The sequence below is a fragment of the Bombina bombina genome, chromosome 5 (assembly GCF_027579735.1).
Source record: "Bombina bombina isolate aBomBom1 chromosome 5, aBomBom1.pri, whole genome shotgun sequence".
NCBI lineage: Eukaryota > Metazoa > Chordata > Amphibia > Anura > Bombinatoridae > Bombina > Bombina bombina.
This window is the reverse complement of record NC_069503.1, coordinates 875,688,058-875,714,059: the sequence shown is the minus strand read 5'-3', so window position 1 is coordinate 875,714,059 and position 26,002 is coordinate 875,688,058. Positions and strand designations below refer to the sequence as shown.

At 40.0% G+C, this 26,002-nt stretch overlaps 1 protein-coding gene across 1 annotated transcript in view; it reads left to right on the top strand.

Annotated features, from left to right (window-relative positions):
• Positions 1-26,002, top strand: part of PRKDC (protein kinase, DNA-activated, catalytic subunit) — a 2,064,551-nt gene that overhangs the window by 1,988,170 nt on the left and 50,379 nt on the right. The window contains 1 exon segment of the mRNA XM_053715028.1: positions 16,370-16,558. Within this exon segment, the coding sequence (XP_053571003.1) occupies positions 16,370-16,558 (189 nt within the window).

Sequence of the window (26,002 nt, the reverse complement as noted above, 5' to 3'; positions counted from 1 at the left end):
AATATAATTAAAATAAATATAAATAAAAATTACAATTATTACCTAAATAATTCCTATTTAAAACTAAATACAAACTTACCTGTAAAAAAACCTAAGCTAGCTACAATATAACTAATAGTTACATTGTAGCTATCTTAGGTTTTATTTTTATTTTAAGTTTGTATTTATTTTAACTAGGTAGACTAGTTAGTAAATAGTTATTAACTAGTTAAAATAAATACGAACTTACCTGTAAAATTAAACCTAACCTGCCTTACACTAAAACCTAACATTACAATAAAATAAATTAAATTAATTAAATAGAATTATCTTAATTACAAAAAAATAAACACTAAATTACACAAAATAAAAAACGAAATTATCAAAAATAAAAATGAATTACTCCTAATCTAATAGTCCTATCAAAATAAAAAAGCCCCCCCAAAATAAAAAAAACCCTAGCCTACACTAAACTGCCAATGGCCCTTAAAAGGGCCTTTTGCAGGGCATTGTCCCAAAGAAATCAGCTCTTTTACCTTAAAACACAACATAAAAACGAATTACTCCTAATCTAATAGCCCTATCAAAATAAAAAAGCCCCTCCGCCGCCAAATAAAAAAAACCCTAGCCTACACTAAACTGCCAATGGCCTTTAAAAGGGCCTTTTTCGGGGCATTGCCCCAAAGAAATCAGCTGTTTTACCTGTAAAAAAAAGAAATACAAACAACCCCCAACAGTAAAACCCACCACCCACACAACCAAGCCCCCCAAATAAAAACCTATCTCAATAAATCTAAGCTAACCATTGCCCTGAAAAGGGCATTTGGATGGGCATTGCCCTTAAAAGGGCATTTAGCTCTTTTACATTGCCCAAACCCTATAAAACCCACCCAATAAACCCTTAAAAATACCTAACACTAACCCCCGATGATCCACTTAAAGTTTTCGAAGACCGGACATCCATCCTCATCCAGGCGGCAGAAGTCCTCATCTAAGCCGGCAGAAGTCTTCATCCAAGCGGGCAGAAGTCTTCATCCAAGCGGCAGAAGTATTCAAAAAAGGGGGGGGTGTAGGTCTGGCGCTAGTAGGGGCACCTACGGCTCTCTCCTGAAGGGTGCCTAGTCAACCTTCAATTGTAAATATGAATGATGGGGTTTAAGGAGTGAGCGCCAAAGGCAGAGGTGATAAGATTAAACCAGTCTTGATAAAGGCCTTTCCCAGGCCGAAACGCGTCGACATAAAGGGTGAGATATTGTCTTTAAATCAGTATTACAATTGTTCTTAGGATTATTTTTTATTTTCCCACATGTTTCACCACAATTTTTTGCGATTTATTTGTAATTTTGTTTTTGTTGCAATTTTAACCACACTGAGGATATATTTACTATTGGAATTGCTTCACAACCAATTATTGTGTTTTGTGCTTAATTTCTCCTACATTGGTGTATCCGGTCCACGGCTTCATCCTTACTTGTGGGATATTCTCAATCCCTACAGGAAGTGGCAAAGAGAGCACACAGCAGAGCTGTCCATATAGCTCCCCTCAGGCTCCGCCCCCCCCAGTCATTCTCTTTGCCGCTCTAACTAGTAGCATCTCCGCGGGGGTGGTAAAGAGTATGTGGTGTTAGTTGTAGTTTTTTATTTCTTCTATCAAGAGTTTGTTATTTTAAAATAGTGCCGGCTTGTACTATTTACTCTGCAGCAGAAAATGATGAAGATTTCTGCTAAGAGGAATATGATTTTAGCACCAGTAACTAAAATCCATTGCTGTTCCCACGCAGGACTGTTGAAACCAGAGAACATCAGTTGGGGGGAACAGTTTGCAGGTTTAACTGCTTCAGGTATGATCAGTCATTTTTCTAACAAGACCATGTAATGCTAGAAGACAGTCAGAAAATCCCTCTGGGATAGGTAAGCCATTTTTCTTAGACTCTGTATAAAATGATGGCTTATATTAAGGGCTCTATGCTGGTTGACACTATTGTGGGCTTAATCGATTGCTTTTTAGCATGTTTTCTGCTATAAATAAGGTGTTTTTTCAAACTTTAAAACACTTTTGGGGTTTAATTTGCGCCTGGCACTTATTTGGACACCTAATCTAGTCAGAAAGGCCCCTCCACTCTGGAAGGAAGAGGAAGGAGGCCTCATTTTCGCGCCTCAATTGCGCAGTTGTTTTGCCTAGGCAGTTCATGCAGCTTCACGTGGGGAGTCCAGAGGCATCAGGAAAGGCTCCACTGTGGTGAAATTTTCATAAAAATCGGATGTTTATTTGATGGTTTTTTGATGTTTCAGTAATAAAGTGTGCACTTTTATTATTTAAAGAGACAGTAACGTTTTTGTCAAAAATAATTTTTATTGCATTGAAGTTCTGTTTAAGTCTGTCAAACATGTCTGAATCTTCAGATAGCCTATGTTCTGTATGTTCAAAGTCCAAGGTGGTTCCCCCATTAAATTTATGTGTGAAGTGTGCCATAGCTTCCAAACAGCTTAAGGACCATACAATCACACTTAAAAATATAGCCCAAGATGATTCTTTAGCTGAAGGTAGTGAAGATAGCTCGCTATCCTCTCCTTCTGTGTCAACACCAGCTATGCCCGCGCAAGCGATGCCCAGTACATCTAGTGCACCAATTACGATTACTATGCAACAGTTAGCGGCAGTAATGGATAATTCTCTCTCAGCATTTTTATCCAAACTGCCAGCTTTTCCTAGGAAGCGTGATTGCTCTGTTTTATCTGTATTGCCCTCACATCAATCTGATTTGGCGGTGAGGGAGGGCCTGTCTGAGGGAGAAATTTCTGACACAGGTAAAGTTTCTCAGCAGGCAGAGCCTGATGCCATAGCATTTAAATTTTAGCTAGAACACCTCCGCGCCCTACTTAAGGAGGTCCTAGCTACACTTGATGATTGTGATCCTTTGGTGATCCCAGAAAAATTGTGTAAAATGGACAAATTCTTAGAGGTCCCAGTACACACTGATGCATTTCCGATACCTAAGAGGGTGGCGGATATCGTGACTAAGGAGTGGGAGAAGCCAGGTGTACCTTTTGTTCCCCCTCCTATATTTAAGAAAATGTTCCTAATTGTTGACCCTAGAAGGGACGCGTGGCAGACGGTCCCTAAGGTAGAGGGGGCAGTTTCAACGCTAGCTAAGCGCACAACTATACCAATAGAAGACAGTTGCGCTTTCAAAGATCCTATGGATAAAAAATTAGAAGGTTTACTTAAGAAAATTTTTGTTCAGCAAGGTTTTCTTCTTCACCAATTTCTTGCATTATTCCTGTAACCACTGCAGCTGCTTTTTGGTTTGAGGAATTAGAAAACTCGCTCCAGAAGGAGACTCCTTATGATGAAGTCATGGATAGAATTCACGCCCTGAAGTTGGCTAATTCTTTCATTACAGATGCCGCTTTTCAACTAGCTAAATTAGCGGCGAAAAATTCTGGTTTTGCAATAGTGGCGCGTAGAGCGCTTTGGCTAAAATCGTGGTCGGCGGATGTGTCGTTCAAAACAAAATTGCTTAATATTCCTTTCAAGGGTAAGACCCTATTCGGGCCAGAGTTGAAAGAAATTATTTCAGATATCACTGGGGGAAAGGGCCATGCCCTCCCACAGGATAGACCTTTCAAGGCTAAGAATAAGTCTAATTTTCGTTCCTTTCGCAATTTCAGGAACGGACCGGCTTCTACCTCTACAGCCACTAGGCAAGAGGGTAACGCACCCCAGCCCAAACCAGCATGGAAACCATTGCAAGGCTGGAACAAGGGTAAACAGGCCAAAAAGCCTGCTGCTGCTACCAAGACAGCATGAAGGGGTAGCCCCCGATCCGGGACCGGATCTAGTAGGGGGCAGACTTTCTCTCTTTGCTCAGGCCTGGGCAAGAGATGTTCCGGACCCCTGGGCACTAGAAATTGTCTCTCAGGGGTATCTTCTAGAATTCAAGGACCTTCCTCCAAGGGGAAGGTTTCACATGTCTCGCTTATCTTTAGACCAGATAAAGAGACAGGCATTCTTACATTGCGTAGAAGACCTTTTAAAGATGGGAGTGATACACCCAGTTCCAACAGCAGAACAAGGACTGGGATTTTACTCAAACCTGTTTGTAGTTCCCAAAAAGGAAGGAACTTTCAGGCCAATTCTGGACTTAAAGATCCTAAACAAATTCCTCAGAGTTCCATCATTCAAAATGGAAACCATTTGGACAATTTTACCAATGATCCAGGAGGGTCAATATATGACTACCGTGGACTTAAAGGATGCGTACCTATCCACAAAGATCACCATCAGTTCCTGAGGTTCGCCTTTCTGGACAAGCATTACCAGTTCGTGGCTCTTCCCTTCGGATTGGCCACTGCTCCCAGAATTTTCACAAAGGTGCTAGGGTCCCTTCTAGCGGTGCTAAGGCCAAGGGGCATTGCAGTAGCACCTTACCTAGACGACATTTTAATACAAGCGTCGTCCTTTCACAAAGCAAAGGCTCATACAGACATTGTTCTAGCCTTTCTAAGGTCTCACGGGTGGAAGGTGAACATAGAAAAAAGTTCTCTGTCCCCGTTCACAAGGGTTCCCTTCCTGGGAACAATAATAGACTCAGTAGAAATGAAGATCTTTCTGACAGAGGTCAGGAAGTTAAAACTTCTGAACACTTGTCGAGTTCTTCAATCCATTCCTCAACCCTCCATAGCTCAGTGCATGGAGGTAATAGGACTCATGGTTGCAGCAATGGACGTGGTCCCATTTGCTCGAATTCATTTAAGACCATTGCAACTGTGCATGCTCAAACAGTGGAATGGGGATTATGCAGATTTGTCTCCCCAGATTCAAATGGACCAGATAACCAGAGACTCACTCCTCTGGTGGTTGTCTCTGGATCACCTGTCTCAGGGAATGAGTTTCCGCAGACCGGAGTGGATCATTGTCACAACCGACGCCGGCCTCTTAGGCTGGGGCGCGATCTGGGAGTCCCTGAAGGCTCAGGGTCTATGGTCTCGGGAAAAATCTCTTCTCCCGATAAACATTTTGGAATTGAGAGCGATATTCAATGCGCTCCAGGCATGGCCTCAACTAGCGGAGGCCAAATTCATCAGATTTCAGTCGGACAACAGGACGACTGTAGCGTACATCAATCATCAGGGAGGAACGAAGAGTTCCCTGGCGATGAGGGAGGTAACCAAGATCATCAAATGGGCAGAGGATCACTCCTGCCATCTATCAGCAATTCACATCCCAGGAGTGGACAACTGGGAAGCGGATTATCTGAGTCGTCAGACTTTCCATCCGGGGGAGTGGGAACTTCACCCGGAGGTTTTTGCCCAGTTAACTCAACTATGGGGCATTCCAGTTCTGGACCTGATGGCGTCACGTCAGAACTCCAAAGTTCCACGTTACGGGTCCAGGTCCAGGGATCCCAAGGCGACATTGGTAGATGCCTTTGTAGCGCCTTGGTCGTTCAATCTAGCTTATGTTTTTCCACCGTTTCCCCTTCTCCCCCGGCTAGTAGCCAGGATCAAACAGGAGAAGGCTTCGGTAATTCTGATAGCTCCTGCGTGGCCATGCAGGACTTGGTATGCAGACCTGGTGAATATGTCATCGGTTCCACCATGGAAGCTACCTTTCAGGCAGGACCTTCTAATTCAAGGTCCATTCGAACATCCAAACCTAGTTTCTCTGCAACTGACTGCTTGGAGATTGAACGCTTGATTCTAGCTAAGCGTGGGTTTTCGGAATCAGTTATAGATACCCTGATACAGGCTAGAAAGCCTGTCACCAATTTACCATAAGATATGGCGGAAATATCTTTGTTGGTGCGAATCCAAGGGTTACTCATGGAGTAAGATTAGGATTCCAAGGATTCTATCGTTTCTCCAAAAAGGATTGGAGAAAGGTTTGTCAGCTAGTTCCTTAAAAGGACAGATATCTGCTCTGTCTGTTTTGTTACACAAGCGTCTGGCAGCAATGCCAGATGTTCAGGTGTTTGTACAGGCTTTAGTCAGAATCAAGCCTGTCTATAGACCTGTGGCTCCTCCATGGAGTCTAAATTTAGTTCTTTCAGTTCTTCAAGGGGTTCCTTTTGAACCTCTACATTCCATAGATATCAAGTTAATATCTTGGAAAGTTTTGTTTTTGGTAGCTATTTCTTCTGCTAGAAGAGTTTCTGAATTGTCTGCTTTGCAGTGTAATTCACCTTACCTGGTGTTCCATGCAGATAAGGTCGTTTTACGTACCAAACCTGGTTTTCTTCCAAAAGTGGTTTCCAATAAGAATATTAACCAGGAAATAGTTGTTCCTTCTCTGTGTCCTAATCCAGTTTCTAACAAGGAATGTCTGTTGCACAATCTTGATGTGGTTCGTGCTTTAAAGTTCTATCTTAAAGCAACTAAAGACTTCAGACAAACATCGTCCTTGTTTGTCGTCTATTCTGGCAAGAGGAGAGGTCAAAAGGCGACTGCAACCTCTCTGTGTTTCTGGCTGAAAAGCATCATCCGGTTGGCTTATGAGACTGCTGGAAGGCAGCCCCCTGAACGAATTACAGCTCACTCTACTAGAGCTGTGGCTTCCACATGGGCTTTCAAGAATGAGGCTTCTGTTGAACAGATCTGTAAGGCAGCGACTTGGTCTTCACTGCATATATTTGCCAAATTTTACAAATTCGATACTTTTGCTTCTTCGGAGGCTATTTTTGGGAGAAAGGTTTTACAAGCAGTGGTGCCTTCCGTTTAGGTTACCTGACTTGTTCCCTCCCTTCATCCGTGTCCTAACGCTTTGGTATTGGTTCCCACAAGTAAGTATGAAGCCGTGGACCGGATACACCAATGTAGGAGAAAACAGAATTTATGTTTACCTGATAAATTTCTTTCTCCTACGGTGTATACGGCCCACCCTGGCTTTTTAGTCAGGTTTAAATTTATTTTTGTAAAACTACAGTCACCACTGCACCCTATGGTTCTCCTTTTTCTCCTAACCGTTGGTCGAATGACTGGGGGCGGAGCCTGAGGGGAGCTATATGGGCAGCTCTGCTGTGTGCTCTCTTTGCCACTTCCTGTAGGGATTGAGAATATCCCACAAGTAAGGATGAAGCCGTGGACCGGATACACCGTAGGAGAAAGAAATTTATCAGGTAAACATAAATTCTGTTTTTTTATTTCTACACTTGGATAGACATTTCATGTTTTTTCTGTTTTTTTCTGTGACTTTTTTCACACTTTTTGGACTCAGCACTATTTTTTTGGATTTTTTGGATATTCTACTTTTTATTTGTATTTTTATTCTTATTGGGACTTCACAATTTTTTGACAATTTTTTGATTCCTCTGCACTTCACAACTAATAGGATTATCATCTCCACAGCATTTTGAAACATCCATTGACCTAGGATAATATTATTTTTTATTTATTTACACACACTGGTGTGTTAGATTTTTCACACTGGACTGTTTCACAATCGGTCACTGAACTTTGAACTTTGTAAGAAGTATATCTGTTTAACATACTAACACAATATATCCAGGACTTCACAGTTTTGTGTATCACCTATGTCATATTTGTAGGATTATTGTTTTTACTGCTTTTTACATCATTATTGAATCATTGAATTCTTGCAACTGTTTTTAAATTGATGTTCACATGGATCCATGTTTATAGATTGTTGTTTTTATAATATTTTGTATATATATATTTGTCTATTAGAGATCTGTATTAAATAAGTTTTAACATTTTATAGTCTTACACTTTCATCAGTGGTTTAATCTTATCACCTCTGCCTTTGGCGCTCACTCCTTAAACCCCATCATTCATATCGGCAGAAGTATTCATCCAGACGGCATCTTCTATCTTCATCTATCCAGCGCAGAACGGGTCCATCTTCAAGACATCCGGCGCGGAGCATCCTCTTCTTCCAATCGTCGCTGGAAAATGAAGTTTCCCTTTAAGTGACGTCATCCAAGATGACGTCCCTTACATTCTGATAGAATTCTATCAGCCAATCTGAATGTAAGGGACGCCGTCTTGGATGACGTCACTTAAAGGGAAACTTCATTTTCCAGCGACGATCAGAAGAAGAGGATGCTTTGCGCCGGATGTCTTGAAGATGGACCCGCGCCGGATGGATGAAGATAGAAGATGCCGACTGGATGAAGACTTCTGCCGCTTGGATGAAGACTTTTGGCCGCTTGGATGAAGACTTCTGCCGGCTTCGAGGAGGACTTCTGCCCGCTTGGATGAAGACTTCTGCCCGCTTGGATGAAGACTTCTGCCGGCTTCGATGAGGACTTCTGCTGCCTGGATGAGGATGAATGTGTCCGTTCTTCAAAAACTGTAAGTGGATCGTCGGGGGTGAGTGTTAGGTTTTTTTAAGGGTTTATTGAATGGGTTTTATTTTTAGCTTAGGGTTTGGGCAATGTAAAAGAGCTAATTGCCCTTTTAAGGGCAATGCCCATCCAAATGCCATTTTCAGGGCAATGGTTAGCTTAGGTTTATTTAGATAGGTTTTTATTTGGGGGGTTTGGTTGTGTGGGTGGTGGGTTTTACTGTTGGGGGTTGTTTGTATTTCTTTTTTTTACAGGTAAAACAGCTGATTTCTTTGGGGCAATGCCCCGAAAAAGGCCCTTTTAAAGGCCATTGGCAGTTTAGTGTAGGCTAGGGTTTTTTTTATTTGGCGGCGGAGGGGCTTTTTTATTTTGACAGGGCTATTAGATTAGGAGTAATTCGTTTTTATTTTTGATAATTTCGTTTTTATGTTGTGTAATTTAGTATTTATTTTTTTGTAATTTAGATAATTCTATTTGATCAATTTTATTTTTTTTATTTTATTGTAATGTTAGGTTTTAGTGTAAGGCAGGTTAGGTTTTATTTTACAGGTAACTTTGTATTTATTTTAACTAGGTAGTTAGTAAATAGTTAATAACTATTTACTAACTAGTCTACCTAGTTAAAATAAATACAAACTTATCTGTGAAATAAAAATAAAACCTAAGAAAGCTACAATATAACTATTAGTTATATTGTAGCTAGCTTAGGTTTTATTTCACAGGTAAGTACGTATTTAGTTTTAAATAGGAATTATTTAGGTAATAATTGTAAGGTTTATTTACATTTATTTTAATTATATTTAAGTTAGGGGGTGTTAGGGTTACGTTAGGGTTAGGTTTAGGGTTTAATATATTTATTTAGTGTTAGTGGTGTTGTAGGCCAGAGGTTTAGGGGTTAATAACTTTAGTATAGTGGCGGCGACATTGGGGCCGGGAGATTAGGGGTTAATAGTTTTATTTAGGTGGCGGCGATGTTAAGGGCGGCAGGTTAGGGGTTAATAACATTATGTAGGTTGCGGCGATGTCGGGGGCGGCAGATTAGGGATGTTTGGACGTTGTTTTTATGTTAGGGTGTTAGGTTTAAACATAACTTTTTCTTTCCCCATAGACATCAGTGGGGCTGCGTTACAGAGCTTTTTCCCCCCCCGATCGCAGGTGTTAGGCTTTTTTTTTTTGCCGGCCCTCCCCTTTGATGTCTATGGGGAAATCGTGCACGAGCACGTCAAAACAGTGCTTGTATTTGGCTGAAGCATGGAGCTCAACGCCACCATATCGCCCGCGCAAGCCTGCTTTTTGTAAACCTGTAATAGCAGCGCTATAGGGGAGTTAAATAACGCCAAAAATGTTGCGGTCGTTAATTTCCCTATAGCGCTCAAAACTCATAATCTGGCTGAATGTAAACAATTTAAACAGTGATGCCACCAAGGTCTTTGGAGATTGCCTTGTACCCTTTTGAACACTTGTGTTGTTTCTGATGCTCTCTTGTCTTCACCATTATAAAAAAAAGGAATAAAAGTGGCATTCATTAATTGGTTATTCAAAGCCATGTGAAACTTATATCACAATATATCACAGCAAAGGAATTCTAGTCCTCCTTTTCATACTGATTTAAATCCTTCAAGAGGGTGATAATAATTGTGTCATAGCAATGTTTCCTTTTTTATACTTTTTCCTTACATTTCATTTTTGAATTATTATTGTTTTATTCTATGCTGTCATATACCAAACATATGAGTGTTTATAGACCAAAACTGTTTCACTACACAGTTTTTCCTTCTTAATATGAGGAGAGTCCATGGCATCATTCCTTACTGTTGGAAATACTTAAAGGGACACTGTACCCATTTTTTTAATTCAGAAAGAGCATGCAATTTTAAGCAACTTTCTAATTTACTCCTATTATCAATTTTTCTTCGTTCCCTTGCTATCATTATTTGAAAAAGAAGGCATCTAAGCTTTTTTTTTGGTTTCAGTACTCTGGACAGCACTTTTTTATTGGTGGATGAATTTATCCACCAATTAGCAAGGACAACCCAGGTTGTTCTCCAAAAATTAGCGGGCATCTAAACTTACATTCTTGCATTTCAAATAAAGATACCAAGAGAATGAAGAAAATTTGATAATAGGAGTAAATTATAAAGTTGCTTAAAATTTCATGCTCAATCTGAATCACGAAAGAGAATTTTGGGTACAGTGTCCCTTTAACCTGGCCACCAGGAGGAGGCAGAGACACCCCAGCCAAAGGCTTAAATACTCCCCCTACTTCCCTCATATCCCAGTCATTCTTTGCCTTTCGTCACAGGAGGTTGGCAGAGAAGTGTCAGAAGATTCTGAGTAGTTCCTTAGGAAGGGTATCTACCCTTCGAAATGGAACTGGAGTTTTAAGTAGTCTTGTCAGCCTCTCGGTGAGAGCATTGACAAATGTTAGAGTCTGGAGATGCAGGGAGAGTCTTTCTGCCAACGCATCCAGACTCGTATTAACAGCTCGTAAGCAATCAGTGTTGATGAGTTTCACTGCCTGCTTCCATCACTCAAGTCCATGTCAGGAGCAATGCTACAAGACTGTCAAACTTGAGAGGCTGTGTTTCTGTTCCACAGCATAGATTCCGTATGATCGTTTAATTTTTTTATACACATATGATAACACAAGAAGAGAGGGTCACAGTGTGGCTCCTTTTATCTGTATGGAATCAAGGGTTAATATCGACGGAGGGGGATTATTGAACAGGGGGGACTAATCACATAAGTTTATTTGATTATGCTGTGACATGTGTGAGATGAGACTCAGGCAGATGTTGGAACGTACAGGGTTTATTACTTTTGTTTTTGGAGCTGCGCAGCCTGAAAGGCTTGGTGCGCTTTTTTACTATTATAGTAGGGGTGGTCCTGCATTGCGCACTATGTGACCGGATGTGGTCACACTTATTTCCTCTTTTCTGACCGTGCGGTTTACCGGAGAAGAAGCGGTTTCTCTGTTTGGCCTGGGTCATAGGAGGTGGTGAGTGCACCCAGCCATTGGGGGTATAAAGGTGCCATTTTTTCTTATTTATCAATAGTCTGCTTAGTATACGCAAGCTATGGAGGATTCTGATGCGTTAGAGGGTACTCCCTCTTTACCTAAGTCTAATACCTGTCTATATTGTGAGGAGGCCGCGGTATACCCGCCTGCTCTATTATGTTCCACATGCCTTGATAAAGTAATCATGTCAAAGAAGGTAAATATGTTTGATACCACTGAGCCGTCCATCTCTGAGGAGTCTCCATCCAGTGAGGTGTGCACCCTACAGTCATCTCCTAATACACATGCAGCTTCCCATAGCACTCCTAGGGGCCCTTTTACCGCCAGACTTTACTGAACAGTTACAAACTGCAGTGTCTGCGACCTTTAGTGCTTTACCTCGCCCTGCTAAGCGCAAGCGAAAGGGCAAATGTTGCTATCCTTCCCAGGGGTCATCTACTAGCTTATTGGATTTATCTGATACAAGATTATCCTCTGATTCCTAAATTAGATAAGGTCTAGGAGGACAGGGTTGTACCACATACTTTCCCTGTTCCCATAAAGATGGCGAACATTATTAAGAATGAATGGGAAAGAATTGGTTCTTCATTTTCCCCTTCTTCTTCTTTTAAAAAATTGTTCCCGTTCCCAGACTCTCAATTGGAGTTGTGGGGTTCCATCCCCAAGGTGGATGGCGCTATCTCCATGCTTGCTAAGCGCACTACTATCCCGCTTGATAAAAGTTTGTTGTTTAAAGAACCCATGGATAAGAAGATATAAACTCTGTTAAGAAAGATGTTTCAACATACGTGATATTTATTTCAACCGGCAGTGGCTGTTGCTGCTGTTGGTAGAGCGGCTGCCTACTGGTGCGACTCCTTATCTGAGTTGATCAAGGTGGAGGGTCCCCTCGACGTGATCCAGGAAAGAATTAAGGCCTTAAGGGTGGCTAATTATTTTATTTGTGATGCAAATGTTTAAATTATTCGCCTGAATGCCAAGGCTTCAGGTTTTTCTGTTCAAGCCTGAAGGGCACTCTAGCTGAAGTCCTGGTCTGCAGACATGACTTCTAAGTCAAGACTTCTTTCCCTCCCATTCTATTTGGTCCAATCCTGGACTCTATTATCTCTACGGTTACTGGAGACAAAGGGGCCTTTTTACTGCAGGATAAGAAGAACAAGCCTAAGGGACAGCGTCCTAATTTTCGTTCCTTTCGTTCAGATAAATCCCAACATCAGCAGCCCTCCACAAAGCCCGGCTGAGTCGTGGAATTAATCCAAGCAAAGCAAGAAGCCCGCCGAGACAAAGTCAGCATGAAGGGGCGGCCCCACGATCCGGCTCTGGATCTTGTAGAGGGCAGACTGTCGCTCTTTTTGGACTCTTGGTTTGTGGACATGCAAGACCCATGGGTCCTGGAGGTCATCGCTCAGGGTTACAAAATAGGTTTCAAGTCCCATCCACCCAGGGTCAGATTCCTCCTATCAAACCTGTCTTCAAGGCCAGAACAGAGAGAAGCCTTTCTGGGGTGTGTGAGGGATCTCTCCTCCCTAGGAGTCATTGTCCCAGTAACTTGCAGAAATAGGTCTGGGGTACTATTCAAACCTCTTTGTGGTCCCAAAGAAGGAGGGAACTTTTAGCACGATTCTGGACCTAAAGTGCTTAAACAAATTCCTATCTGTACCCTCGTTCAAGATGGAGACAATGAGGTCCATCCTTCCCTTAGTTCAGGAAGGACAGTTCATGACCACTATAGATCTGAAGGATGCTTACCTTCACGTTCCAATACATAATGAACACTTCAAGTTCCTAAGGTTTGCGTTCCTGGATCAGCACTTTACCAGTTTATTGCACTTCCATTTGGTCTAGCTACTGCTCCAAGAGTTTTTACGAAGGTTCTAGGGGCTCTGCTTGCAGAGGTATAGCAGTAGCGCCATAATTTGACAATATTTTGGTTCAAACTCCATCCTGTCGTCTGGCAGAAGACCATTCTGAATCTCTTCTGTTTCTTCTTCTTTCTTATGGGTGGAAGATAAACTTAGAAAAGAGTTCTCTTATTCCCAGTACCAGGGTTGAATTCCTGGGTACTTTAATAGACTCTATATCCATGACGATATTCCTTACAGACCAGAGACGTTACAAACTAACTTCAGCTTGTCTTGCCCTCCAGACCTGCTTAAGGCCCTCTGTGGCTCGGTGTATGGAGGTGATTGATCTCATGGTGTCCAGCATGGACATCATTCCTTTTGCCAGATTCCATCTCAGGCCACTTCAGCTGTGCATGCTGAGACAGTGGAATGCATCACGATAATTCGGATCTGTCTCAACCGGTCGAGAGAATAGCTCTCCTAGTGGCTCTGTCCAGATCACCTGTCCCAAGGGACATCCTTCTTGAGACCATCCTGGAAGAGTGTGACTACGGACGCAAGTCTATCAGGATGGGGAGCTGTTTGGGGTGCCAGGAAGGCATAGGGCCTGTGGACTCGAGAGGAATCCCTCCTCCCGATCAACATCTTGGAACTTCGAGCGATCTTCAATGCTCTGAAGGCTTGGCCTCTTCTGTGTTCGTCCCAGTTTATCAGATTCCAATCAGATAACATAACCTCGGTGGCTTATATCAACCATCAGGGGGAACGAGGAGCTCCCTAGCAATGAGAGAAGTATCTCGGATTCTGAAATGGGCGGAGGCCCACAACTGCTCGCTGTCAGCAATCCACATTCCGGATGTGGACAACTGGGAAGCAGATTTTCTCAGCAGACAATCCTTTCTTCCGGGGGAATGGTCTCTCCATCCTGAGGTGTTTGCAGAGATTTGCAACAGATGGGGACGCTGGAGATAGATCTCATGGCGTCCTGGCTCAGTTCCAAGCTGTATAGGTTGAACTCGATGGACTTCGGTCTTTTTTCAACCTCATCTACTATGTTACTATGTTACCCAGATACAGGTCGCAGTGCCTTGGAGGTTCAATCTAATTTACATTTTCCCGCCGTTACCACTTCTCCCTTGTGTAGTGGCCGCATCAAGCAAGAGCAGGCATCAGGGATACTGATTGCTCCATCATGGCCGCGAAGGATGTGGTTTGTGGACCTGGTGGGGATGTCCTCATCTCCTCCGTGTAAGTTACCTTGTCGCAGGGATCTGCTGGAACAGGGTCCTTTTGTTCATCAAAATCTAGATTCTCTGAGGCTGACTGCGTGGAGATTGAACGCTTAGTCTTAGCCAAGAGAGGTTTCTCTGAGAGGGTTATTGACACTCTCATTCAGGCTTGTAAGCCTGTTACTCGTCGCAACTATCATAAGGTGTGGAGAGCTTACTTATTCTGGTTATTCTGGTGTGAAGAGCGTGGTTTATCCTGGTATAAGGTTAAGGCTGCCAGGATTCTTTCCTTTCTCCAGGAGGGTCTGAAGAAGAGCCTTTCTGCCAGTTCCCTGAGGGGACAGAATTTGTCCCTTTCTGTTTTGCTGCACAAGAGGCTCGCAGAGCTCCCTGACATGCAATCTTTCGTTAAGGCTCTGATCAGGATCAGACCTGTGTTTAGATCTAACACTCCTCCTTGGAGTTTGAATCTTGTTCTAAAATTTTAATAACGGGCTCCATGTGAGCCTATGCATTCAGTTGACATTAAATTGTTGTCCTGGAAGGTTCTTTTTCTATTGACTATTACGTCGGCACGCAGAGTTTCTGAAATGTCTGCCTTGCAATGTAACCCTCCTTATCTGGGGTTCCACACTGATAAAGCTGTCCTACTTACCCGCTTGGGTTTTCTACCTAAGGTGGTGTCTGATCGCAACATCAATCAGGAGATTGTGGTTCCTTCCTTATGCCCTAATCCTTCTTCCTCGAAGGAACCTTTACTTCATTATCTGGATGTGGTTCAAGCTTTGAAGTTTTATCTTCAAGCTACTAAAGATTTTAGACAAACTTCTTCTTTGTTTGTTATCTACACTGGGACGCGTAAGGGTCTGAAGGCCTCTTTGACTTCCTTATCTTTCTGGTTGAGGAGTGTTATATGCTTAGCTTACGAGTCAGCAGGACTTAGACCTTTTCAGAAGATTATGGCTCATTTCACTAGAGCAGTGGCTTCCTCTTGGGCCTCTATGGATCAGGTTTGTAAGGCGGCTACCTGGTCCTCCTTACATACTTTTTCAAAATTCTACAAATTTGACGTTTTTGCTTCGGCTGAAACAGCTTTTGGGAGAAAGGTTTTACAGGCTGTGGTGCCCTCAGATTAGGCTCTGCCTTTCCTTTACCCCTCCCGTTATCATTCAGTGTCCTCTAGAGCTTGGGTATAGTTTTCCCAACAGTAAGGAATGATGCCGTGGACTCTCCTCATATTAAGAAGGTAAACATAATTTATGCCTACTGATAATTTAATTTCCTTCTGTATGAGGATAGTCCACGGCCCCCGCCCGTATACTCTGTTGGGCGGACCAAAATTTGTTTTTTTTTTCTTCCGGCACCATTTATACCCTGATATTTCTCCTACTGTTCCTTGTTCCCTTGGTAGAATGACTGGGATATGAGGGAAGTAGGGGAGTATTTAAGCCTTTGGCTGGGGTGTCTTTGCCTCCTCCTGGTGGCCAGGTTCAGTATTTCTCAACTAATGATGCCCTGGACTCTCCTTATACAGAAGGAAAATAAATTATCAGGTAAGCATAATTTATGGGGTTTTTTCATATATATATATATATTTATATTATATGATATAAAAAATATTCAAGGGTGTCAGTAATGTTGACCAGAAGTGTATGTTAAAAGTTGGTGTTGATTGCATAGTAGATTATTGCAGTTGAGAATGTAAGTGAACTAAATTGGAATCAGGGGTTTCAGTGGCTGTGACAGAAGGTAGTAAATTTAGTGTAAGCAGCATAAAGTACTGGAGTTATACTGTGCAGTGTTGATATTCATTAGGGAAACCAGTATTACATAGCAACACATTCTGTACATTATTATCTCTTGGGAAATTACCATTACCATGGTAAATAACAAAGGTTGTACTTTTAAAGTAATGCAAAGAGAACATTACATAATGTATATTTATATGTATTTATATGTATTTTTAATGTAACCTATTATTGCTTTTTTTAGTTTTTGCCAGTACCAGAACTGATGCCTTTCCGCCTGACTCGCCAGATAGTTAATTTGATGTTGCCCATGAAGGAATCTGGCTTGTTTGAAAGTGTGATGGTTCATGCATTACGCGCATATCGCACACATCCAGACCTCCTCATTAACACAATGGATGTGTTTGTTAAAGAACCCTCCTTAGACTGGAAGGTAACATTTTCTGGCTTTATATGTGAAATGTACAAAGATAGATGCATGTTTTCTTTCTATTAAGGATTTCATCAGAGTCCACGAGTCATCACGTGTGGAAAATTCCTCTCCTGACCCCTAGGTGGAAGCAAAAAAAACACCAACATACCAGAGTTTAAATCCCTACAACTTCCACTAGAGTCCTGTGTCTTTTTTGCCTCCCTAATGGAGTGAGATGAAAATTTGAAGTGTTGATCTACTTGTTGAGAGGCATTCATTTATCGCTCTAAGGCCCATTTCCTCCTCACAGTTAGACAGAGGAGTAGACAAGGAGTCTTAAGCCAGGCAGTGAAGGATCTTTTCTCAGTAGGAAATGTCAAAGGCCCCCCCACTAACCAATCACATGGTCTACAGTGTGCTGTCCCTTGTGGATCCACAGTCCTCTCCATGTAAAATGTGGAATTATCCACCAATACCCTGGGTTGTAGAATGCTAATTGTTATAGATCCTTAGCATTTTGCTCACACTGCCTAGGATGGGCTTGTCTACTGGAAGCAACTTGCTACAGCTGAGGTAAGCACAGTAGACAAAGGTGCTGTGAGAAGACCGGTGGGGGGGGGGGGGGGTGGTGAGAAATTCTGATCTCATATGAGAGCTGTTGTCTCAAATTGAGGAATATTTTTTTTGTGGTTTCAGAAATTTCAACAATAAAGGAAAAACGGTTAATTCTCCATCTGATTTTTTGGAACTTTTTATTCTTTTATTGGTTTTAAAAGTGGTACAGTAGTGTGGTAACTTGTCACATAGAAGTTGACTGTAACCATACAATCTTGTAAATGAAACTGTGGTATAACAATGAAAGAACTTATTAACTCACAGTCTCACAGTCCAGTATAAAGTTCAAGTTTTAGGTGTGTTTAGTCCTTGTAGTAACTATCCTCTAACGATGAAGAGAGTCCAGTCTGGTTTATGTTACTAAAGTAAGAAGGTTGAGTCTACCTATTTATGCATTACATCAGTACTACCTTTGACAGATGGAAGCACATTACTTAAGAAAGAGTGTCGTTCTGGATGCATACGGTATATTACAGGTTATGACTATAGAAAACCATATGAAAAGTATATGTTATGAGTAGAGTGGAAAAGAGAATTAGAGAGGGAGGAGATATGAAGGAAGGGCCCCCATGAGCAGCTCGGCAATGTGGTGTTGAGTTCCAGTGAATGATTGTGGGACTGGATATATTCTAGTTGCTATCCTTGTTGTTTGATGTTCTGAGTAATTCTTCCCAAAGAAATTTCCAAACTTCCAAAAGCAAGGACAATTTGTTTCGTCTTAAATAGCCATATTCTTCTAATATTAGTAACTCAGAAACTATGGCTTTCCACATGTTATATGTGGGAAATATAGCTGCCTTCCATTGGCGTGCTAGTAATGATTTTGCAGCATTTACCCCTATTTGTAGTAGTAATGATTTTGATTTGCATGATAGTTTTGGGAGATCATTCAATAGTGCCATCTGTGATGTCCCCATCTACTTTTTATTTGGCTGATATCTGGACACTGGAAACCTTCACTAGTTCCTGGTCTGGAAAAATTCCCCAAGTGTCTCCAAAGCCAATTTACCTCACATTATATTATAAAAATGTGCATGAACAAATATATCAGTACAAAGCTTTATCTTGCCCCAGAACTATAGAACTATTTTGCTTTAGTCATCTCTGCTGTTCTGCTAGGTGTCACCTACACTTGTCACAGAAAATATATTGTATGTCTGCATCTTTTTCCTGTCAGCACTAAGAATGACATGTTATCCCTTAAACAACATAGTTTTATAATTCTATTTCACATCAGCATACTTTGATGACTATAAGCCAACATATCCCTCTCCCTCCATCTGCAAGCTGCTTACAGTTATATAAACCTAAATACAGGTGCATAAGTGTAAAGTGTATATCAATAATTGGAATGAGAGTTATATGAAATACTTAAAGGGCCAGTCTACTCCAGAATTTGTATTGTTTAAAAAGATAGATTATCATTTTATTACCCATTCCCCAGTTTTGCATAACCAACACGGTTATATTAATATGCTTTTTACGTTTGTGATTACCTTATATCTAAGCCTTTGCAGACTGCCCCTTGTTTCAGTTATTTTGACAGACTTGCATTTTAGCCAATCAGTGCCCTCTCATAAGTAACTCCACTGGAGTGAGCACAATGTTATCTATATGGCAGACATGAACTAACACCCTCTAGCTGTGAAAATTTGTCTAATTCGTTGAGATGAGAGGCGGCCTTCAATGGCTTAGAAATTAGTATATGAGCCTACATAGGTTTAGCTTTCAACAAAGAATACCAGGAGAACAAAGCAAATTTGATTATGAAAGTGAATTGGAAAGTTGTTTAAAATTGCATGCCCTATCTGAATCATGAAAGTTTAGTTTTAACTAAACTGTTCCTTTAAGATAAATTGTGCTAATCTTTTTGATATATCTGTTAGATTCAAAAGCTAAATAAAGGCAGTTAAGACATATTTGCAAACTTTCACTGTGAAAAGGAATCACAAAACAAAGGCACCTCCTAGTGTGACATAGTTGATACCGATGGATAATGTGAATGCCAAAGAGATACTCACAAGTGGAGCAGCACCCAATTGTGCTAAGTCAGGCAGACTGGGAACTTGCAGTGTCCCAGCTCACTGGCACAGCGTGTATAGCGGTCTCTCCGGTGTCCTCAATAGATAGAATAAGCTCAGACTCTCAGAAAAGGTTAAAATTCCACAATTTAATGGTATATATAAAACACAGATGTCAACCAAATGACACTGATAATTAAAAAAACACAGATAGCAACGCGTTTCTCAGACTGCTGTCTGTTTCATCAGGCATCAGCTGCATCTGGTGCAGACACTCAACCACCTCAGCCCCCATCCCAGATCACACCGGACCACCTAGCCCACACAAAGAACTCAACCTCTTCCTAAATAACCCATTAGTTCCTTTGACCCGCATCATCTAGTCAGCACCAAAATATCCACTTAAATAAACCCTTTGCTTGCTGTGTTATTTTTTAGCATTTACTGTTTTTACATGTATTACAGTGCTTATTTGGCATTACTTTATTATATTGTTACTGTTCTCCTTATCAGGGATTAATCAGTTGTTTTATTTTGGTTATTCCCTTCTGGGTTGACTTTCTACTTATTTGCTTCAGTCTATCTCTGATACTTAAAGGAACATGGGACCCAAAATAAGTTTTTCACGATTCAGACAGAGCATATTATTTTTAAAAAAAAATGTCCAATTCACTTCAATAATCTAATGTACTTTGTACTCTTTAAATAGTTTGTTGAAAATAATACTTAGGTAGGCTTAGGAGCAGCCATTCACTACTGTGTTCCAGCTGCAGATTTGTGGCTGCACATATATGCCTTTTTGTGATTAGCTTACCTGATGTGTTCAGCTAGCTCCCAATAGTGCATTACTGCTTCTTCAACGAAGGATACCAAGAGAAGTAAACAAATTTGATAACAGAAATAAATTGAAAAGATCTTTAAAATGGCATGCTCTATCTGAATCACTAAAGAAAAATATTGTGTTTCATGTCCCTTTCTGTTCTCTGTCTAGGGGGAACTTAGTTCCACCTGCAAAAATAGTACAGGAACTCCCATGCATTTCCACTGGACTTGACCCCTGGTTATATAGTGGCAAAATGTAATTATCTTTAAAAAAAAAAAAAGAAAAGGACATTTTATGAATCGTATTGGCCACTAGGTGACGATATGACACCAAAGATTGCTGTTTGTGCACATTGTGAGACTTTTTAAACACAGGTGGGGTATCATTAGCCCAAAACATTGCTATTTTCACTTTGGGCCCATGTTTGCTGAATAAAGGTCTGTTTTAAAATTTGGAAAACTGGAGGGCATTGTTTGTTTGCTGAGTTTGGTAAACCACCTCCATTTTCTTCATTATTAGTGCTGTTTCCACACTTGCAATTGTTGTTATTTACTAATAATGGAAGAATTGTTAAATATCAAGGAATGTAAAACTTCTAACTTAAGCAGAGAAGGAACTGAAGCATTATGTGAGATCAACTCATGGGATGATATCCTAGTCAATCCCTTGGATAAGGGTGTAACATAGTTATTTGGGAGAAAGAACAATATATCCTAGAGGCTAAGTCTCAACTCATGAATAACAAATGTTATAAACACCTGTTCTCTAACCCCACCTCTCGATTTTTGATTGAATATAACATTTTGATTAATGATGCCAAAATGGAGGGTCTGATCAGTCAAAAAGAATGGCAATTCTTACAAGCAAAGAATCCCAAAGTGTCTACCTTATATCTTCTACCTAAAATTCATTAAAACTAGAATAAACCACCTTGTGTGATATAGTCTGGTCTTTACCGTCTTTTGTTAGAGATACTATGGACATTCTAAGTAAAATCAATGAAATATCAGTGGAAAACGACGCAATACTTATAACATGTGATGTAGAGTCTCTCTATACATCAATTAAACATGACAAAGGCTGTGAAGCAGTTCAGTATTTTCTAAATATGGAGTCCACTGACAAACATAGACGCAATTAATTTATCCTCAAATTACTCAACTTTGTTCTAAAACACAATTATTTTGTGTTTAATGACAATTTCTATTTACAGATTCAGGGCACTGCAGTGGGCTCATCGTGTGCACCCACATATGCCAATATCTACTTAGGCTGGTGAAAGAGAGAAATTGTCTTTGATGAAGAACTGTTTCAATATACAAAACACATAAGTCTATGGTGTAGATACATAGATGATTTTGTTTTATAATTTGGCAGTGAGACCATGTATAAAGAACTCATATGTGTACTCAACAACAACGATCTTAACCTAAAACTCACCTATAATATGAGTAAAGAAAGGGTGGAGTTCTTAGATGTGACAATTTATAAGGATGAACATAACAAATTAAAAACTGATCTCTACAGATAGGAAACAGCGACCAACTTAATACTACAGTTTGACAGTTGCCATACATGGCAAACAAAGAAAGCTATCCCTACTGGGAAATTCCTTAGAATAAGGAGAAATTGTACAGATGATGCTGGGTTGTTTTTTTTTTAACAAGCAAAGGAATTAAAATCACGCCTGAAAGAAAGAGGATACACACACAAAATAATCCGGATAGCTTTTCAGAGAGCTAAAAGAACTCCAAGAGACCAACTACTAATTCCTAAAAGGAAAATGAATACCACTGACGAAACAGTTAGATTTGTCACAACATTCAATGCAGACTATAAAGTCATTAATGAAATACTTAACCATCACATGAATATTTTGAAGTCAGATAGAGAGATATCCCAATTTGTGGGTGATAAAATCAGTACTAGTTGGAGGAGGGCCCCTACAATTGGCAACAAACTGGTGAGGAGCCATTTCATTAGAAAGAAACCAAGCAACAGAAATATTTGTGGAACATATACATGTGGTTCATGCAGTTTCTGCAAATATATTCACAATGAAAGAGAATACAGTACACTTACTGGTGGAACTAAAAGAATGTACGGTTTCACCAATTGCAGGACAAAAAATGTTGTCTATTGCCTCCTATGCAAATGTGGTATAAGGTATAAGACTGGGCGAACATATAAATAGTATCAAGAATTTTGAAAATGATAAGAAAAAGGACAAAAACTTGACTCCCGTTGCCCGTCATTATTTGAAAAAACATGGAACCAAACCAGACCTAAAAGTTTCAGTACTTCAAGTCATCAAACCGGGTATAAGAGGTGGGAATGTTGAAACAATGCTATTACAAGCAGAATGTAGGTGGATTTTCTGGCTAAAGACACTTACACCAGATGGTTTGAATGTACAAGATGGATATGGATCCTTCTTATGACTCAATATATGGACAAATCCTTCAGCATGAAAAATCATTTATAGCCATAATATATAGAAATCATATCATATTCGATATTATAGATATGGCTTCTCATACCACTAGATATTTTATGATTTAGATTTAGTCAGTCGTATGGTTATTCACCTCGCTTTGTTTTCCTTAGCTTTTAAGCCATATCTTAAAATCTAATTCTTAATAGGGTCCATATGAGGTTACATAGGCATCATTGACCTATCTATACTATTAACTATAATAGTAACATATTACCACCAGACAATGTATGATCCAGTCATCTGCATAGGTTATCTGTTTCGCCTTAGTATCCTTATTTTAAACCATACCTTAAAATAAAAATCCCAATATGGTCCGGGGGCGTGTCTGTACCGCGTACCTGACAGGACGTATTCACTGTAAGCTCTGAAAGAATCATCTTTAATCCGCCGATTTTAGCGCAATTAACAGGTAACCTATTTACATAATTTAACAAACAATAGTTAACTAGCAAAAGGTGGCTATATTTCCACTTTGGGTTGCTGTTTATATGAAATCAGGGCCACAGTTCAGAGGAGGAAGACCTAGGGCGGCGGCCTAATCATAGGTAACATTTCCCCCCCCCCCCCGGACTCACCGGGTTATCAGTGCCGGCAGCAGGTATCTGCCTTACTGACCTTCTTAGCAACATCACAAGGAGCAGCACATAGCTACTAACATTACAACAGCACGAACAGTACTGACCATAAGACCATCCCAAAATGGCAACTGCATGGGAGAAAGATCTGGCACAGGATCTGGATCGACGTTTTGCTAAACTGGAGAACATGCTTCTCAAAATTTACCAAAAAGCAATGCCTCTAGACCACTTGAAGAACATTATACCATCAATAAATCAAATGAATGTAAAAGACTCAGGACAGGATCTTACAAACAACGATAGCGACCAGAAGGGAATAACAAAGGAGCACAAGCTTTCTTTGGTTCAAGGTCTCTCGTCTCAGCTGGAAGATCGAGAATTAACCAAAGCACCACTTGATGACAAGTATGCCTTGTACGGCAGAGAGATGGTCCTGGCTGACTTTAAATCACAGGCTGCGCTGAAGGGCCCCAGCGTGACTAAAATAAAATCATACACTCAATGGTTGCCGTATAGGAACGCTCCTGTCTCTTCCAACAGGGAGAAACTAACCCTTCCTCTCATAAGCTCCATGGCATACTTAGACAGCAAGGATCAGATGATCATCGCCTCTCTCCCGCAGAACATACACCCTGCTGAGAGCCACACATGTTCAGCACTGCTTGAACCGCTAAACTTGGCAGCATTCGTACAGATACGGCACCTTCAACACTCAGGAATACCACTTGACCTAATGGCGAGCTCAACCTACGTACCCCAAGAATACTGGGAGAAGGGATTAGACGCTTCTTTCTTGGGACTTAACAGTAAAACTACCACAGCACGCAACACTCTTCACATAGTTTCTCCCATTGTTTTTGACTCAATGCATTCTAACAAGCAGACAGCCAATAGAGAAGGCATGGGTTAATAACACGGCAGCATAAATCAACACTGTGCCCTCATAATCTTTTTGTACCTGGACGGTAACTTATATACAGTTAATACTGTTTGTTAGTCGTATATTATGCTTGTAGAGAGTGTTTTACTGTTTATGTTCTATTTGTTAGACTGTTTAAGGTAGTATTATTACTTGAATTTTCCTCTACTGCAGGCTTTTTATTTGCAATGAAAAATAATTTATTTAAGACTACCATTAAAATATTAGATGCATCTCCAGGTCATGATCCCATAATGTAAGAATATGTAGTGTAATGTCGGGACCACAAGTAGGGGCAGAATATTATGGTACATATATAAGGTCTTTATCTGTTTTATAGAATAAGGAGATTTTCTATCTAATCAATATTTGCCACACTTTAGATAAATTAGCATACCTTTTCAATTGGTTACAAGTCTAACAAGATCTTATTTTTATTTTATTTGAGCATTTAAGCACCCTACTTCCCTCCTATTAAACATCGGAGAGCCTATATTCATTTATTTGCTATTAAGTTTGATTCTCTTTTTGGCCACTAGATGGCACCAACACCATAACCAGACTTAATGATAACTATTATACAACGTTACATTAGCGAATTGGATCATACTTATTTATTTATTTTTTCTCTCAATTGCTAAAACCTACTTACTACCTTGTTGTGGCACCATTGGACTTGCCTTTTCTGTTTTCCTATAAGACTTCTACTCTTTCTAGAAAGGTATGCTTGCCTGGTACTGTTTTGCTATATTAGTTAGATATCCAGTTCTGGTCTTTTTCTATATAATTTTGATAAGAATGTCCATAATCATTTAAGAAGCAATAAATAATATAATTTTATGTAACTGTTAATTGACATAATGCCTTTATGTTTCTTTCTATACTGTTCAATGGACCCATGAGTGGTCTTTTATTGTTATATGAAGGGATACAACAACAAAAAAGAGGATAATAGCAAATTATTTCTCAAATTCTCATTGTAAGTTTTAATTATTTTTTTCATGCCTGTACAACTTATTATATATACTACTATGTTATATATACTGTATATACATTGTATACCTATATTTTCATGTATATCCTCAACAAAAAATAATAAAAAAATAAAAATAGCAAAAAAAATCCCAATATGGTCCATATGAGAGTTCCTTTTAAGGAGACGTCCTTATATCTTACGCAGGCATCTTTGACTAATTCATAATGTCAATTATACTAGAAACATATCAGTGAACAGTTAACACACTATTTTCATGCTAATGTGTATGTTATTTAACATTATTTGTTATATTTTCCAGTAATACTCCCTCTGTTATATGGAAATGCGATTATTTGATATACATATCATTACTAATGTGGGATTAGACATCAATTGCTTTATTTGCAAACTGATTCAAGATAAGTCCTATTACCAAGTATTAGGAGATTCTACATAGTGATCAGAGATATCATTTAGTACTAGCACATTATACTATATAGGACTTTTGACCAATATTGGATCTCAGTATAAACCCTGTAGCGATATGCATGTAGGGTATCTTAAACCTTTTAATATTACTATGGTTGGTAATACAGTACTAATATTTTACACCATATCGGATTGATGACTAATATCTGATCTTAGTATAAACCCCATAGCGATATGCATTTAGTGTATCCTAACCCTTCAACAATACCAGGTTTTCGTTGTTATACTTATAATTGTATGTACTCTTATTATAAGATATCTGATATCGGATCTTAGTATAAACCCTGTAGCGATATACATGCAGGGTATCTTAACCCTTCAATAATATCAGGTTTCGTTACTTTACTTATATTTGTATGTACTCTTACTATAAGATCGCAATTCATAGAGAGCAAATCTCTGTATACAGCTGTTTCTGATGATCTTATGTTGTATTATTCATGACAGATCTAAATAATACGTGCCCCGTTGTAACTTAGTTAACTTATTTATTGCCTGTTGGTTGTTACTTACACATATGATTAATTACAGATTGGGCTTACTATAT